Raw genomic sequence first — 19,779 nt, 5'->3', positions numbered from 1 at the left:
CCCCACATTTAAAAGGCTGCATCTCTTACACAATCTATAATCTGAGAGGCTGCACCTGTAACAAAACCCTTAATCTGAGAGGCTGCACATGGACACATCATTTAATCTGACAGACTGCACCTCCAGGGATCGAATTTAGCGGTCGCTAACTCGCAAAATTCGAGTAAGAGTAAAAAAAATGCGAGTAGAAAAACATGGCACTCGAATATTTTCGCCATCACGTTAGAAAATAGGGGAATTCGCTCAAACTGTCCTTTTCTATTGAAAAACTCCTTTGGGGCAGTTAATTTACTGATAATGACTGCTTGTAGACGCTTGTCGCTTTATACAAAAGTACTTATCAGATATCAAAGTAAGCATCTATGCAATATCTGTTTTCATTTTGATTTGTAATTTGCAAAGTTCTGCAGAAATGGAGAGAGAAATAACATGTTTCTTGGTGCAAAAAGGCCCGTGGAGACCGAAAATGCTCAACTCTAGGGGCAGTGACCTAAAAAAAACTTAAAACTTAATGTCCAGCCAAAAGTCCAAAGAATCATGGAATACTTTGGTTTGTATTGTATATACTTTCAAAACCAGAAAGCCCCCGGCAAGTCCGGACCGTGAACTTTTATATGAAACCAAACAACAACAAAACATGTTAATGACTTTAGCACTTTTAAATAAATGCTAGTGGAACCCATCATTTTGCTAGTGGAAAAAAATGGCACTTGAAAAATTTGCTAGTGGGAAAAAAGTTAAATTTGATCCCTGACCTCCTACACAATCTATAATCTGTAAGGCTGCACCTCATCCGAGAGGCTGCACATGGACACATCATTTAATCTGACAGACTGCACCTCTTACACAATCTTTAATCTGAGAGGCTGCACCTCATTCACAACCCTTAATCTGACAGGCTGCACCTCTTACACAATCTTTAATCTGAGAGGCTGCACCTCTTTCACAAGTAAACCCTTACCCTAGAGGCTGCATGCACCTCTTACAAAGTGGAACCTTAATCTGAAGGGTTGCACTTCTTACACAAGTTGAACCTTAATCTGAGTGGTTGCACCTCTTACACAAGTGGAACCTTAATCTGAAGGGATGCACCTCTTACACAAGTGTAATCTTAATCTGAAGGGATGCACCTCTTACAGAAGTGGAACCTTAATCTGAAGGGATGCACCTCTTACAGAAGTGGAACCTTAATCTGAAGGGATGCACCTCTTACACAAGTGGAACCTTAATCTGAAGGGTTGCACCTCTTACACAAGTGGAACCTTAATCTGAAGGGATGCACCTCTTACACAAGTGGAACCTTAATCTGAAGGGATGCACCTCTTACACAAGTGGAACCTTAATCTGAAGGGATGCACCTCTTACACAAGTGGATCCTTAATCTGAAGGGATGCACCTCTTACACAAGTGGAACCTTAATCTGAAGGGTTGCACCTCTTACACAACCATTTAATGCTTATTTTACAATGGGCTTGATAGTCATAAATAGTAAATAGTTGACAAAAATCCTTTAAGACACTGTGTAACAATTACCTTGTTTAAAAAATGTTCAACATATCATTATCATGTATTTAATCACTGTTTCACTTCCAATTTCACAATGAGAATGATGCTGTCACAGGCCTTTGTAAAAACTATCCTTTCCATTAAGAGAAGGTGTTAAAATATCCTCAGATACATTAAACCATTAACACTATTCTGATCCCACACCATATGGTAGAATGTCAACAAAAGTATTTCTGATTAACCAATACTTTTAAAAAATTATCTCTAGATCTAATTGAATTTTGTTATCATTTCATCTTCAACTCTAAATTACTTGATCAAATTCAAATATTACAATATTCCATAATAATAATAATTAATGAATGAACATAAATGCTTCAAGCCAACAGGTTGACAGAAAACTACCGTCCATATGGCAAAGTGTTATAATCACCAGGATCACCTTATTGTCTAAAGTTTTGATTGATACCATAAACAAACCCCTACATCCAAGAAATTTTCAAAAACTAGCCAGCTACACATCACAAATTATATCCAGTCATAAAATTCTAAAAGATACAATGTCATTTCATACGTAGACAAGTCACCATATGTTACAATACACACGCTGCCACCTAGAGAAGACAAGGAGAATTTCACAGTGAACCATGCGCTTGGAAAATCAATTTTCCTGAGAATGGCTATATTCAATAGCTAGTGTGTGCTCTCACTGCTGAGTAGAGTTGTATCAGACCTGCTATAATAATGGAACTCACAAAAAAATTGTCACATCTATTAACTCTATCTCTCAATGTCAAACCATAACACCAATTATGCAGCCAATAATTATAAAAACCAAAATTAGTTTCATAAAATTTTCTAATCCCTGCTAAGAATAATATCCGTCTCAGACCATAATCGAAAATTTGATTCAGAAAATTTTATCCCTGAAAAGTGCAAAGTTAAAAAAAATGCAGGATTAGTTTTCACAGTGATGTTACAGTAAACATTCAAGTCGGATAATTGTCTATGTCGGCATTAAAGGTTTAAAGTTATGCCTTGTTACATATCAAATATTTCATAACTACATTATCCAAAATATACATTATTTTGATTATACAGGTACTATGTTCTCACATATTATTTTTCAAATTGTTCTACTGGAATTTCTATTATCCTCTATCCCTCGTGAATTATTCTTAATGTAAAGGGATGTACACAGGGATTTTTTAAGGCTGATTTTGGGGCCGAATTTCGGCCCCATCCCAATTGCAAAAAAACGCCGAGTAATTAATAGTAAATATTATACAAATACAGTCATAAAAAAGTATGCTGCTGACAAGAAATAGCTGTCAAGCTTTGGCTTTGTCAATAAAACAAGTACTGAGAAACAGACCACAGCAATAATGTCCCCGGATTCGGTAAGATAAGCGAACAGAACGAAAGAAAGTATTTTGGGGGAAAAGTCCCCTGGTCCAATTGGGAAATTTTTACATGGAGAATTGTCAAAATTGGGAAAAATGTATTGACAAATCAAGTAAATTGTGATTTTTTAACATTTAATTATATTAGTTTAAGACTGGTTGACATTCAAATGAATTACAATATTAAAGTATCCTCTAGTGAAATTTAAAGATTTATTTTTAAGGATTTTCTTTCTAAGCTGCTGATACTAGACAGACCTTGCAAAAATAAAATAACTATCATTTTTCATGTTTAAACTTTTATTTACACTCAGTTTTCACCACAATTACAAAGTTCTGAATTTTCTCAAAAGTATTAATTTTTGCCGCGGTGCAGACAGTCATGTTACTTAAAATAGAAACAAGGTGGTTTTTCTAACATTTTGTGTGATTTCATTAGCCAAACAAAACAAACTAACTATGCAAGAATTTTCTTTGAATAATCAAAATTTTATTTCAGTTGGGAATTTTTTGCTTCAAATCCGTAAAAATGGAGCATATTTGGCATTGGGAATGGGGCCAGTATTCGGCGGAAAAAGCCCTGCTGCCCCATGTACGATAAGTGAGGACAAAGTCAACCCTCAAGATTTTAGGCTAGAATCAGGGGTACACATTACGTACAGGCATGCATCGTACATAGTTATTTACAGGTATTCAGGTATGATTTACATTTTACTTGTTCTAAACTGTCAAATATCAGCCATTTTTTTTTTTTGAAAATGCGGTCGTGTGTGCAATGACTACTTTTACGTACAGATTTAAAATGGCAAGTGTGACAGTTCATGCTGTATTATACAATGCACATGTGAGATTACCAAGAGAAAAGACGTCACACAACTGGAAGACCTACAACAAGAGATCAAAATGGGCCAAGTTAGGACCACAACCTTAGTTCAGCCTCACTCCCCATTTCAAAGCTAAAAAAATATTTTTTTTTTACTTTCTGAGAGATTAATAAACACTCATTCAATCTGGTTGAGTGTCAATATATTGGATTTTTCGAAAATAATAAGCACAACATCACCAAAATCAATCAATTGAATTATCGATTTATACAACAACCAATCGGCACACATGGTGTATTTACTGAGAAAAATGGCTGCGCCCAGGAGTAGAAATGACACTAGAACAGCGATAGATGGTCTAAGGCATTATAGAGCCCAAAAATGGCAAATTGCAGCAAAAAAAAAAAAAAAGATCAACAATACAAAGGTCTGTAACTGAAAAGCGAACTATCGAAAAGCAGACTATCGATGGACCTTGGCTGAAAAATACAAACAGCCACATGGCTTGTAAGGACAGTGTTACAAAACAAGAATGGTATCAGCTATCCACAATACCCAGTGTTCATCCATGTCATAAACATTTGAAACACAAGGCAATATATGATCACTGAACACAATGTTGACTTTTTTTCTAAAATAGTCATGAAAATAGCAATTTCTTAATTCCCTATTTGCATGTTTTACAAAGTATTTTCCCCAATTGTCAAGGCCCCAGCCCCACTCCCAAATCAGTAGAAAACATGAGCACCGCAATGCGAAGCAACATATGCCCAAAGGTATGACATCTAACCCCTAAGTGTGACCTTGACCTTGAAGCCAGCCATCCAGAACATGCTCTGCATGTCGTATCGATGTGGTGAACATTTGTGTCAAGTTTCTTCGAAATCCTTCAAGGGGTTCAAGAGTTACAAGAGCTATGACCTTTGACCCCTAAGTGTGACCTTGACCTTGAAGCCAGCCATCCAAAACATGTGCTCTGCATGTTACATTGTGTTAAGTTTCTTTGAAATCCTTCAAGGGGTTCGAGTTACAGAGCAATGACCTTTGACCCCCAAGTGTGACCTTGACCTTGAAGCCAGCCATCCGAAACATGTGCTCTGCCCGTTGTCTCGATGTAATGAATATTTCTGCCAAAAGGTTCTTTTAAATCCTTCAAGCAGTTCAAGAGTTTTAGAGCTGACACGAAACAAAACTGAATTTTGACCGGAGTGTGACCTTGACCTTTAAGTCAGCCATCCGGAACATGCGCTCTGCATGTCATCTCGTGGTGAACATTTGTGTCAAATTTCTTTGAAATCCATCAAGGAGGTCAAGAGTTACAGAGCGAACACGAAACACACTCATATAACCTTTGACCCCAAAGTGTGACCTTGAAGCAAGCCATCCAGAACATGTGCTCTGCATGTCTTCCCGATGTGGTGAACATTTGTGTCAAGTTTCTTTGAAATCCTTCAAGGGGTTCAAGAGTTACAGAATGGACACAAAATTGCTAACAGACAGACACGGCGGGGGGAGGGATGGGGTATAACATAATACGTCCCTTCGGGTGTATAAAAACACTGTAATAAAATCTGTCATTTTCAGAGGTCAAAACAAAACTAAGGTGGAGCATAAAGGTGAGTACGTCAGTTTAAAAAAAAAAATCTGTGCAAGAGCAAGTCTGTTTGAAAATCAATCTGATTAACACCCATGTGATCATTTTATTATTAATATAACCATTTATGGATTATTGCAGACATGTTGCACGTAGCAATGAATTAAAACCTAGCCTGTGGTAATATTCTCCATTAATACAGAGAAATAAACTCTTCCTAGAACTATTACAATATTTTGTTGCCATTTTGTAAACAGTATTTCAGAGATGCCATTCACAAACATTCATCTGTGGATCGAGAAACTGCATTACCTGCCCCACTTCCAAAAACTATTAATGATTATGTCCTTTCTGCTGCAATTTTTTCGAAAGTACTTCTGTGAGGATACAGTGTTGTTGTTTTACTGATTGGTTTTGAACAGTATTTTTTGACATAACTCTCGTTTTGACTTCTCAGTAATTTAAATCTCAAATGATTAAATCAAAATGGTAATTGTCAATTTGTAGTTTCATACAGGTATGCAATAAAGTGGCAAGTTTTTCAATGATATGACCTAGTGGCATAGTGATTGACCTCAGGTACCCTACTTTTAAACTTGACCTAGATTTTATACAGACAAATAGTCTGTGATGGCCTCTTAATCATCTATGACTTGAGCTAACAACCAAGTTTTTTCCAAATTGATCCATTTTCAATTAATCCTCGACTTGCCCATTGCTTGGTTTTTTTAACTACTGCATGAAGAAATGTTCCGATTTTGCAATCACTGCATGATGAAATGGTCCGATTCTTGCCTGCTGCATAAAGGTAAGGGCCATGGCTGAGTTTGTGATCATTACATGAAGATATCAGCCTGGTTTTAACTCATTTAAAACACTGGAAATTATTTACATTGAGGCCTTCATGCTCTATAGTTAATAAATTTCTTATGAAAGATAACAAAATCCTTTTATATGTATACGAACATACAGTAAGCAGTCTGTGCAAGGACATACATTTTCAATATTGTGGCTCATACAATAGAATGGAGATAATCATGTAAAATCTTTGCTGATCACCAATATTTGTCAAGTTACCATGGTTACTATGGCTAGTGACATTAGAATGATAACCGGACAACAGTATTCATCAAGTTATGCCATTTATCTGAAACCAGCAGCAAAATGTCTTCTCGGTAAAATGTTATTATCACAACTTTGCAACAAGGGATTAAAAACTGTGACAGTAACATAGATTACAATTATTTGCCTTTTGTTTGCAAGAGAGGTGGAAGGGAGGGGGAGGTTAAAGTCTTACTGAAACAACTATAGATTATTCGGCAACTTTCCAGCTTTTAATGATGGAGAAAGATCTCAGGTGCCTCTCCCGGTATTATTTCTGGCAGCTTGGTAATACCACTGACCTTACATTTCTGGCAGCTTGGTAATACCACTGACCTTACATTTCTGGCAGCTTGGTAATACCACGGACCTTTCATTTCTGGCAGCTTGGTAATACCACGGACCTTTCATTTCTGGCAGCTTGGTAATACCACTGACCTTACATTTCTGGCAGCTTGGTAATACCACTGACCTTACATTTCTGGCAGCTTGGTAATACCACTGACCTTACATTTCTGGCAGCTTGGTAATACCACTGACCTTTCATTTCTGGCAGCTTGGAAATACCACTGACCTTACATTTCTGGCAGCTTGGTAATACCACTGACCTTACATTTCTGGCAGCTTGGTAGTAGCACTGGCCTTTCATTTCTGGCAGCTTGGTAATACCACTGACCTTACATTTCTGGCAGCTTGGTAAGTCCACTGACCTTACATTTCTGGCAGCTTGGAAATACCACTGACCTTACATTTCTGGCAGCTTGGTAATACCACTGACCTTTCATTTCTGGCAGCTTGGTAGTAGCACTGGCCTTTCATTTCTGGCAGCTTGGAAATACCACTGACCTTACATTTCTGGCAGCTTGGTAATACCACTGACCTTTCATTTCTGGCAGCTTGGAAATACCACTGACCTTACATTTCTGGCAGCTTGGTAATACCACTGACCTTTCATTTCTGGCAGCTTGGAAATACCACTGACCTTACATTTCTGGCAGCTTGGTAATACCACTGACCTTACATTTCTGGCAGCTTGGAAATACCACTGACCTTACATTTCTGGCAGCTTGGTAATACCACTGACCTTTCATTTCTGGCAGCTTGGAAATACCACTGACCTTTCATTTCTGGCAGCTTGGTAGTAGCACTGGCCTTTCATTTCCGGCAGCTTGGTAAGTATGGTTACTGTACCACTGATCTTTTACTTTTGGCAGCTTGGCAGTACCACTGACCTTTTGTAAGCCAGCTGAATGGGCTTCCAGAGAGCATTTTTCCATCATGGGCAGTCAGCTTGGTAGAACCACCTAACTTCCATTTGCCAGCTGAATAGCTTCCTCATATAAGTAGTGGTAAGAGGCAAGCTATATTAAACGCTCAGCCACTAAGACTCCTTCCAAATACTTCTTCATCATAAGCACTTAATTTTCTTCCAGTCTAGTAGTGAATTTTGAAGGGTAACCAGTAGTTGACAGGGCCCTCACTCTACTTTGGGGGAAGGGGTTCGCAGCCCTCAGGCGGGGGAATTTTTGCGTCTTTTTAGCCAAAAGGGGGAATTTTCATTGCTTTCAAATAATAACATACTATGTAAGAACTATAACATGTATAACTCTCATTACACTGAAGTTGTTTCTTTTTCTCAACATACTACTGGTAACTGCAATTATATCATGTCAAGATCAGCTTTTAAGGTGTCCAGCTATACTGTTATTAATGAAACTTCCACAAACTTTATCTCAAACAAGTACATTTATCATTACAGATTTTTTAATCAATTTATAATTTAGTTGTCTAAAAGTGGGTGGGGTTTGGTGCCTTTGCATTTTATTATCAAAAAAATGCTTCAAAAGAAGGGCCGCTTTTGCAACAGCGATCATATTTTTCTTTAATGCAGAGTTTTAAATGGCTTTTTATTTAGATTGTACTAGAAAAATCTTGTAAGAAATGATGAAAATGTCTGGAAAATCACGGTCGCGAAAACAGGTGACAAATATGGAAAACGAAAGTTAACATTTAAAATTCTTGATGAAATACCTCTTTTAAATTTCTTTTTTTTACCATACCCATTCAATACTTGCTTATTAAAGCATTTAATTTATTTTGGACCAAACAAAGCCTCGGAAATGATAATAAATTTTCTATAGACCGTAACGGTTGACCGGCTCACGTAATCGTATCAAGCAAACAAAATAATGATTTTAATTATCCAATTTGTGCAGACAATAATCTAAAGCTGCATTGTTTATCAATTTAGTTTTACACATTGATCACTAAACACCTTTGATAATGACAGGGATTATTGTACTGAATATAAACCGCGAGATGACCACATGTCAATCGGCGCGTGGCGTGATTGACATCTGTTAGCAGCTAATTAACATATGACGCTCCGCCTACTGCCATACTTCCGCGTATGACCGTGAACAATACTGAAACTGACTGGGATTTTGATTGACAAGGGGCAGAACTTTCGAACTCGAGACGCATCAAACAAAATTTCCGCAAGTCAACCCGACGCACGGAGCATATTTTGTTCAGGTCAAATACGAGTTTTTCTCAATTTTCGTGGATCAAAAACCTGCGACCTCGGGTCAACCAAATGCCCAGTAAGGGGGAATTTTTTTCTCCGGAGGGGGAAAAAAAGGATACTATTTTGGCGGGGGAAGCAGCCGATATTCGGCGGTAAAAACGGCCGACCGAGGGCCCTGGTTGAAAAGGACATATACGATGTATATTTTGTGCAAGGCTTTCAGAAGTGCCCAATCAATTTTTCCTAGAATGGACTGTTGTTACATTGCAATTTTTCAGAAAACTGTATGCAGATGAGCCGGTCACACTCAAAAGATCAGCAGTAAGTTTGAAGCTTTAACTGCTAAAGTTTCAAATTCTAAACAATCCGCCCTCTGTTCTTTTTGTTTATTTTGGGTTTAGTGAGATTTTTCAACAGTATTTCAGTTCTGTAACGACAGGCATTTAACCTAACCAGTGTTCCAGAAGCACCAACCTGTTCTCTACACGCTATTCTCCACATAAATTAGAGGTGGATGACATAATAATTTGAGACACAATTGCTTTCATCAAACCATCACGCAAACATACGCAGGTATCAAACTCAGGACCTGTGGTCCATAGATTTGTGCTCTCCTTACTGAACTAAGCAGGCCAAATTCCACCCATTAACCATTCAGCGATTAAACATAGTAACGGTGGGATTTCAGTGATTGTAACAGAATAGTATGCAATTACATGGGTATACTATCTAAAAACATAAATATGTCTCATCAAGACTAAAGTTACAGCATATTTCAACTTGGATGTACCAATATGCTTTTTTGTTAATCCTCAATTGAAAATCACAGGGATCATGGGCCTTTTGGCCACAATATAAAATTTCTTTCCCAATCATTTGGTAAGAATGTCCCATCGGGAATTTTCACCTATGGTGGTGGTGGGGGGCGTTTGTTAAATGGTGGATGGAAATGTAATTTAATCAGCCAATACAGTCCTTATAATATTTTGTTTCATCTGTTTATTCACAATTCTTTTTATGTTAACCCTGGGGCATATCAGCTGACCGGAATTCAAAAATAGCCACTCAACCAACTCGAATTCCACAACATCCTAAAGCTTTTTGCTACACTCAATGGAACAAGAGAGAAAAGAGATTTTCTTCTCCTTACTTATTGAATTTACAAGATTTAAATCTATCTGGCTTCATAATCAGTAAATCCTCCCAGAAAAATATGCCAGACAGCTTCTCTTATGATTAACAATTCTTTTCTCTCCCCATCTCAAAATATAAGAGACTAATTACTGGAGCTATAGCTGGCTATATAAGGAAACTATGACATTACAATGACATTAATGTGAACACTCCTATTTCCCATATTTACATGTTGATTGATGTCAGTTAATATTGATCTCTCGCCCACTATAAAATCTGTATTACAGGGGAAGCAACTACAATAAACACTGCCCATTATACCAAACATAGTTACCCACTGTGTCCTATATAATGGACTTCAGGCATATGTGTGGTAATCAGTTTATTACTAGAAAAAATGATCTGAAAACATTATCATTCAAGGGTGCCAACTCAGAACACTAACCCAACCAAGAAATAATAATAAATAGCCCTTCAGTCTGATCTTAAATATGCAAAATCCACAAATATATGACTCCGAAACAAAAAGTTGCATCTGACAGTAACCTCAAAAATATATATTAAAATTCACCAAAGTTAAACCCAGCACAATAATGATTTACAGTAACAAAACAGACCTTATTCTGCAGTGTAATATGGTACCTAGGAAAAAGGGGAACTGATCATCCGTATCTTAATCTCATAGCAAAACAAACAGTTGACCACCTTTTGTACTGACCTGAAGCTGAAACTACAAGAGCTACTGAAAGCAAGTTTTGTGGTTAAAGTCAGGGGCCGGAGGTATAAATACGAAACAGTCAACATGGTCAATGTGCATATAAATAAAGAAGAAATATTCTTTCGCTTTCACTCTTAATTTACTACTGTACTCATTATAACCTATTTCAATTCGCTATCATATTTAATTATAACCCGCCAATCAGTTATATTCATCAGTGTATCAAAACTTTAAAACTAAACGAAAGAAACTCTGGTCTCAATCTGACACCACCTGCTGCCATGGACATTTTCACCTATAGGACAATTTACATATCCGACATTTAACAGCAAACTATATACCCTGTATCAAAAGCAGTTGTGGCAAAAACTTCTTAGTTCATCTCCAATTTTCCTGAATAACGGCTCCTTCAGGAACTTCTGATATGTATGAACCCGCAAAACCACACTTGCATGAACTAGTTCAACAAGAACTGCGCAAACATGGGTGAAGAATTCACTAAGGGAGGTTACTCTAGGATGAACTAAAACCTTGCACTGCTAACAGCTCTGGCAGACAGGGGAACATCATCCATATATATCATTCACCTCTAAAGCTACATCGAATGTCTGTTGTCTGAAGACACTAAGTAAAAGACTGAAGAGCATTTTACAAAATATAGGTAAAAGTGCAAGATGGCCTAGATAATTTAAATTCCTATGAAAGCTAAATGGTCAATCTGGCACCCATTATCTCAGCCTCAAAACAAATACCTATGTTAAGGGTTGTTTGATAAGAAAAATATTAAACTGGTCATCCGTATCTTAATCTCATTGCAAAACAAACAGTAGACCACTTTTTGTACTGACCTGAAGCTGAAACTACAAGTCTTAGAGCTACTGAAAGAAAGTGAAAGGGGCCGGAGGTATAAATACGAAACAGTCAACATGGTCAATGTGCATATAAATAAAGAAGAAACTATTCTTTCGCTTTCACTCTTAATTTACTATTTTACTGATTATAACCTATTTCAATCCGCTATTATATTTAATTATTACCTGTCAATCAGTTATATTCATCAGTGTATCAAAACTAAATGAAAGAAACTCTGGTTTCCATTTGACACCACGGACATTTGGTTCAAATGTTCACATATAGGACAATTTATATATCAGACATTTAACAGCAAACTATATACCTCTGTATCACAAGCAGTTTTCCTCAATAACATGGCTGCTTCAGGAAGTTCTGATATGTATGAACCCGCAAAACCACACTTGCATGAACTAGTTCAACAAGAACTGCGCAAACATAGGTGAAGAATTCACTAAGGGAGGTTACTCTAGGATGAACTAAAACCTTGCACTGCTAACAGCTCTGGCAGACAGGGGAACATCATCCATATATATCATTCACCTCTAAAGCTACATCGAATGTGTGTTATCTGAAGACACAATGTAAAAGACTGAAGAGCATTTTACAAAATATAGGTAAAGTGCAAGATGGCCTAGATAATTTAAATTCCTATGAAAGCTGAATGGTCAAGCTGGCACCCATTATCTCAGCCTCAAAACAAATACCTATGTTAAGGGTTGTTTGATAAGAAAAATATTGAACTGGTCATCCGTATCTTCATCTCACTGCAAAACAAACAGCTGACCACTTTTTGTACTGACCTAAAGCTGAAACTTCAAGAGCTACTGAAAGAAAGAGGTATAAATATTAAAGTAAACATGGTCAATGCGCATAAAAATAAAGAAGAAACATTCTTTCGCTTTCACTCTTAATTTACTATTTTACTCATTATAACCTATTTCAATTCGCTATCATATTTAACTAGAGATGCTTTTGAGAAAAGCGCATGTCTCCCACAACTGCCCCTATGAAAAATGTTAGTTTCTCTAGATGTTTTAGACGAGTGGATCCAATTAGATGGTCTGGATGAGTGGATCCAATCAGTAATTCAAGGGCCATAAATCAAAAGTGCCTGGGCAGATTTGGCTAGTTATCGAACTTGGGTAAGGTCTTATGGCCAAACACATTTTGTTCAAGTTTGGTGAAGATCGGATGAGAAATGTTCGACTTAGAGAGCGGACAAGAGTAAACAGACGGATTTTTTCGGTAATTCAAGGGCTGTAACTCTAAAATGCCTGGACCGATTTGGCTAGTTATCGAACTTGGCTGAGGTCTTATGGTCAAACACATTTTGTTCAAGTTTGGTGAAGATCGGATGAAAAATGTTCGACTTAGAGTGCGGACAAGAGTAAAAAGGCCAATTTTTCCATAATTCAAGGGCCGTAACTCCAAAATGCCTGGACCGATTTGGCTAGTTATCGAACTTGGCCAAGGTCTCATGGTGAAACACATCTTGTTCAAGTTTGGTGAAGATCGGATGAGAAATATTTGAATTAGAGTGCGGACAAGAGTAAAAAGACCGATTTTTGGTAATTCAAGGGCCATAACTCTAAGACGCCTGGACCGATTTGGCTAGTTATCGAACTTGGCCGAGGTCTTATGGTCAAACACATTTTGTTCAAGTTTGGTGAAAATCAGATGAGAAATGTTCGACTTAAAGAGTGCGGACAAGCTTTGTGACAGACACACACACACAGACTGGAGTAAACCAATATGTCTCCCACACCACTGTGTGGTGGGAGACATAATTATTACCCGCCAATCAGTTATATTCATCAGTGTATCAAAACTAAATGCAAGAAACTCTGGTTTCCATTTGACACCACCTGCTGCCATCGACATTTGGTACAAATTTTCACATATTATAGCCTTATAGGACAACTTGCAATTCCAACAATTAATAGCAAACTATATGTACCCCTGTATCAAAAGCAGTTGTGGCAAAAAATTAAGCTAATCTCAAATTTTCCTCAAAAACAAGGCTCCTTCAGGAAGTTCTGATATGTATTAACCCGCAAAACCACACTTGCATGAACTAGTTCAACAAGAACTGTGCAAACATGGGTGAAGAATTCACTAAGGGAGGTTACTCTAGGATGAACTAAAACCTTGCACTGCTAACAGCTCTGGCAGACAGGGGAACATCATCCATATATATCATTCACCTCTAAAGCTACATCAAATGTGTGTTATCTGAAGACACAATGTAAAAGACTGATGGTGAGCAATTTTCGTTCTTTCCGGTCTCGATTTATCATTTTTGGTTCATGAAGAAAGTGTGTAGTCAAAAATCAAACTCCTTATGAATGAATTTTAACAAGAGTTACCAAAATATCCCTAATATCCTCTCCCGACAGCAAAAACAGAGAAGATTCTTATTTCAGGGCCCGGACTTAATTTAACAGTCTGTTGGGTAACACTAACCGCAGCTTTTTTTCTGGCCTAACTAAACTTAATCCTTCTTTGTCTATCAAACAAAATTTTATCCTAAAATTTCAACCAAACAAAATTTTACCTGACATGCAGTCATACATTTTCGGAACTCATTCAGTTGTAAATGTTTGCTAACAATGGCACATGCACTTTGACTTTTCAATTACTTTATGTAAAAGTGGAAGTCAGACATTCAAAGGAACAGAAGTGTTGCATTACAGTGTATAGAGCAGGAAGCTAGCAGACATTGTTTCAATAAAATCAAACACAAAGCACAAGGTAATGTATGATACTTGAATATAATGAAACCTGTTTCTCAGTACAACACCTTCTGTGCACATAAATCAGAATCTTACATTGTTACATTGCTTATTCTGAGATACTGGGAACCCAAACACACCTTTGGTAATTTATTATTTAGGGACTCACTGGTCCATAGTTTGTGCTCTTGACCTTTCTTAGTTCAATAAACATTTGCAGGGCTAAAGTCAATACTGCTAAGTAAAACTAAAAAATTATTTCAAAATCAGACTAGCGGTTTCGGAGATGTCCTTTAAAGATTTTTCTATTTAAGCTCTGGCAGCCCCTATGTGCAACCAAGTGGAACAGTAGCAGGGTTTTCCCTGACGCACAAATCCTGCGTCACAGTCGCACTTTTCTGAGAAATGACCGTAAAAATAAATTCTGTACGTCACAGTGGACGCAATTTCTTGAAAATCTAAATCAGGCCAATTTTGTTTACAAAGAGCGATTTTCTGAAAACGTACTTTCAGTTTCATAATTATATGCAGACTGCGTCATTTTCTATATTTGCGTCGATTCACATTTCACAAATTTAGTACCCAGTCCGATACTTGACTGATTTACACTTTGTAACAGTTGTTATTGCTGCTCGCTACATGTACCAGTAGTACCAGTCTGCTGTTTACTAAAAATTAAAATGGCTCAAAAGCAGATCCAGCAAGACGATGATGTTTATGACGTCGTCGGCAGCAAGTGCAGTAGGACCCAGCAGTTCAAATCACCTGTTTCTACTATAACACTGCCTGGTAAAAGTAATAAAACCTATTTAAGCACAGTCATACATAAATAAAAAGTCAAACATCAGCTATTTTTATCATTTTAATCAGTGACAAATCAGGAAACAGTTCAGTCTGTATAATTACTTGTATTCATAAGTAAAACAAAGTTTTATTCAAAATATTAAAAGTATATCTGTATGACCCCCAAAATTTGGAAATGACCCCCAGACGTGAAACACTGGGGGTCACAATGACCCTCACTTTCAAAAGTCAAGGGAAAACACTGCAGTAACAACAATTTGAACAATTTTGGGATAGACCACCCAAGGAACATCCAGGCAAAGTTTCATCAACTTCCGCCAAACTGAAACAGTTTCAGAAGAGATGTTGACTGAAGAAAAGTGTGGACGGACAGACAGATGACGGACAGTGAGTGATCACAGTGGTTCACATCAAGCACTTTGTGCTACGGAGAGCTAAAATTAATAGTTGCATTGTTTTGCTAAAAAACACCTCAAATGTTTCATATGAATACATGTAGTTATGTCTAATTTGGATCTACATATTATATAGTAACAGCACCAATCCTCTGACTATGAAGCCGGTCAGCATTGCAGCAGGAGCAGATTACCTGAACATTTCAGAATGAATAAAATATAAGGAAAAGAACACACAGAAGTTAAATAAGGTCTAAATAAGGCTACACCTCAATTTAACAAACTATAAGAGCAAAATATATTAAGAAAGTGTGGCAGATAATACATCTATTACCAAACTATGCTGATGTGTTGAAATGGTTGTTTTTATTTCTGTATGTAGGAAAATAGCGGCTTTGTCCATGACAAATGACAAGGCACTGCTAACATTAACAATACTATTAAATCATTACAAACTATCAAACTGCAAATATTTTAAAACACTTGCTCTAATACATGTAATATCACTTTCATAGAGTGTACAATATAATGCACTTACCGGTGTTTTGTTGAGTTCCAACTCAGCTCCCCCGCTGCTTCCCCGGTCTGACGTCATGAGGGTAGCCGAGTTTTTGTCGCTGTAAAGCCTCAGGGCCACCTGAAATTATATACAAACCCTTGTTGTTTATATATATATATTAAAATGGCGACTCAGCCTTATAAAATGTAATTTAATTTAAAATGAATCCACAGAAAAAGAAACTTCCTTTATTATTATTATTATTCCAGATTTATATAGCTGGTATAATAACAAATTAATTTAAAATGAATCCAAAGAAAAAGAAACTTCCTTCTGACATGTCAATAACTTTCTTGGAGCAATCATCAAAGAATTAGGTGATTAATATCACAAATGTTGCTATAATACAGGCACATGTAAAATATTGTGACCATGACCTTGGCCCTAATGACCTCGGTTGTGAACTCTGTAGTTTTAACAGTTACTGAAAATCATTCCAGTGGTTTAGATGATAGGGAGTGGACACAAATGTAAGCGGATGCTAGTTTAATGGAAATCTTCCATGTCATGATGTGGAGCAAACACAAAAGTAACTTTTTGACCTTTGACCTCCTAGTGTGATCTTGACCTTGGACAGAGTGATTTCAGTTGTGCGCTCTACACATGGTCTCGTCACAGTAAATAATTGATGTTAGTTTGATGAACATCTGCCCAACGGTTAAGAAGAAATACAGGTGACATGACTTTAATACCGATGGACTTTACTCCAGTATAGATCCAATATACTTTACATGGGGGCACAAATACTGACAGGCAACAACTTCAGTACATCAACATAAGGATCTGGATCGGTATGCCAAAACATGACCTTACTTAGCAATTCCAAATTAAATTATAAAAGAAAAACAAGAGCTGTCAGTGGACAGCGCGCTCGACTATTCTCGGTGCTTGATAGTATAATATAAGCAATGAGTAAATCTTTAACGTTACAATAAGCATAAGTCGAAAAGGGGCCATAATTCAGTCAAAATGCTTGGTAGAGTTGCCTCCTCCTTTTTACAGACTGGGGTCATGATGGTAAACAAGTATGCAAAATATGAAAGCAATATCTCAATGGACTTTAAAAATATTTGGGGTGGTAAGCAAACTTTAACATTTATTCTAAGTCGAAAAGGGGCCATAATTCAGTCAAAATGCTTGATAGAGTTGCCTCCTCCTTTTTACAGACTGGGGTCATGATGGTAAACAAGTATGCAAAATATGAAAGCAATATCTCAATGGACTTTGAAAATATTTGTGGTGGTACGCAAACTTTAACATTTATTCTAAGTCGAAAAGGGGCCATAATTCAGTCAAAATGCTTGATAGAGTTGCCTCCTCCTTTTTACAGACTAGGGTCATGATGGTAAACAAGTATGCAAAATATGAAAGCAATATCTCAATGGACTTTGAAAATATTTGTGGTGGTACGCAAACTTTAACATTTATTCTAAGTCGAAAAGGGGCCATAATTCAGTCAAAATGCTTGATAGAGTTGCCTCCTCCTTTTTACAGACTGGGTCATGATGGTAAACAAGTATGCAAAATATGAGAGCAATATCTTAATGGACTTTGAAAATATTTGGGGTAGTACGCAAACTTAAACATTTGTGTGATGCTCACGCGGACGCCTGGGCGAGTAGGATAGCTCCCCTATTCTTCGAAAAGTCGAGCTAACAAATAAGCATTTAACTTTTTTAGGCTTTCTGAGGACCGTTTTGTACATGAATATTTTGTAACCACCAAACTGGAATTTAAACACCAAAAATGTCACCATCGGCGTAGCGCAGACCCGGGCCTACACTTTTCCAGCAAAAATGAAACAAGAAGGCCATGATGGCCCTAGGTCGCTCACCAGAGTAACACACCATATCAAAAATGTTTGATCTAGTGACCCAGTTTTTGACACCACATGACAAATTTTCAGAGTTGAAATCATACAAGACTACATGATACCTAACATTCTGACTAATTTTTATGAAGATTGAATAAAAAATGTGGCCCCTAACGTGTTAACAAGATTTTCCTTTGATCCGACCCAGTGCCCTAGTTTTAGATCCCCCATGACCCAAATTGGAATATGGCCTAAAGATCATCAAGATAAACATTCTGACCATGTTTCATGAAGATAGGGTCATAAATATGGCCTCTTAGAGTGTTAACTAGCTTTTCCTTTGATCTGACTGGGTGACCTAGTTTTTGACCCCACATGATCAGATTCAAATTTGGCCTAGAGGTCATCAAGATAAACATTCTGACCAAGTTTCATGAAGATAGGGTCATAATGTGGCCTCTAGAGTGTTAACAAGCTTTTCCTTTAATTTCACTGGGTGACCTAGTTTTTGATTCCATATGACCCAGATTCGAACTTGACCTAGAGGTCATCAAGACAAACATTCTGACTAATTCTCATGAGTTTCAAACTAAAAATGTGGTATCTAGAGTGTTAAAAAGATTTTCCTTTGATCTGGCCTAATGACCTAGATTTTGAACAGACATGACCAAGATTCGAACTTAGCCTAGGAATCATAAACATTCTAACCAAGATTCATGAAGATAGGGTAATAAATGTGGCCTCTAGAGTGTTAACAAGCTATTGCTTTGATTTGACAGGGTGAACTAGTTTTTGACCCAACATGACCCGGATTCGAATTTGACCTAAAGGTCATCAAGATAAACATTTTGACCAAGTTTAATGAAGATTGGGTCATAAATGTGGCCTCTACGGTGTTACCAAGTTTTTCCTTTGATTTGACCTGGTGACCTAGTTTTTGACCCCAGATGACCCAATATCGAACTCGTCCAAGATTGTATTGTGGGTAACATTCTGACCAAGTTTCATTAAGATTGGGCCAAAATTGTGACCTCTGGAGTGTTAACAGTCAAATTGTTGACGACGGACGACTGACGACGACAGACACGGCGATCACAAAAGCTCACCTTGAGCACTTTGTGCTCTGGTGAGCTAAAAATAAGTATTCTAAAATGCAAGCAAATTATAAGGGATGTGGAATGGAGAAGTTAACAGGCTATACCAACTTAACAATAACAAGAGCTGTCGGATGACAGCGCGCTCGACTATTCGAAGAACTGATTGAAGAATGGGGTCAAAATATTTCCATAGATTTTCAGACAAAAGAAAAAATGGATTAAACAAAAAATGTTCCTGTATTTGTGGATTTCGATTAGTCTTGTACTAAAGGCAATGTGTGACCATGATGGCAAATATGTTAAGTTACATGTTAGGCAAAATATGGACTTGTATGAAAAAACTAATTTCCAAGTCCAAAAAGGGCCATAATTCAGTCAAAATAGTTGACAGAGTTATGTATTCTTGCCTACAAATGGAAATCATGTTGATAACAAGGCAGTCTGAATGACAGCTAAATTCCCCGCCACTGCTATGGATAGTGAAAGGGTAAAACCTTTGATTTTAGCTGTGACCTTGACCTTGAACTGACATGGCTGACTCATTAATTCTGCACAATGTCTTGATGAGGTGATCATTTGACCAAAGTTTCATGAAAATCCTTCAAGGGGTTTAGGAGATGCACATTCTCGCATACCAGAGGTCTACCGTGGTTCCCCGGATGAACCTCTGGCACATTTCGCCGATATTTGTGGTTTGGTTACATTACAGGTAAAATG

At 37.3% G+C, this 19,779-nt stretch overlaps 1 protein-coding gene across 1 annotated transcript in view; it reads right to left on the bottom strand.

Moving 5' to 3' along the window:
- Positions 1-19,779, bottom strand: part of LOC123538119 (uncharacterized) — a 109,347-nt gene that overhangs the window by 55,856 nt on the left and 33,712 nt on the right. Inside the window, exon 4 of the mRNA XM_053529780.1 lies at positions 16,132-16,230. Within this exon, the coding sequence (XP_053385755.1) occupies positions 16,132-16,230 (99 nt within the window). The remainder of the gene's footprint in view (positions 1-16,131; positions 16,231-19,779) is intronic.

This window comes from Mercenaria mercenaria, chromosome 18 (assembly GCF_021730395.1).
Source record: "Mercenaria mercenaria strain notata chromosome 18, MADL_Memer_1, whole genome shotgun sequence".
NCBI lineage: Eukaryota > Metazoa > Mollusca > Bivalvia > Venerida > Veneridae > Mercenaria > Mercenaria mercenaria.
This window is presented reverse-complemented; position numbering and strand designations above follow the sequence as displayed.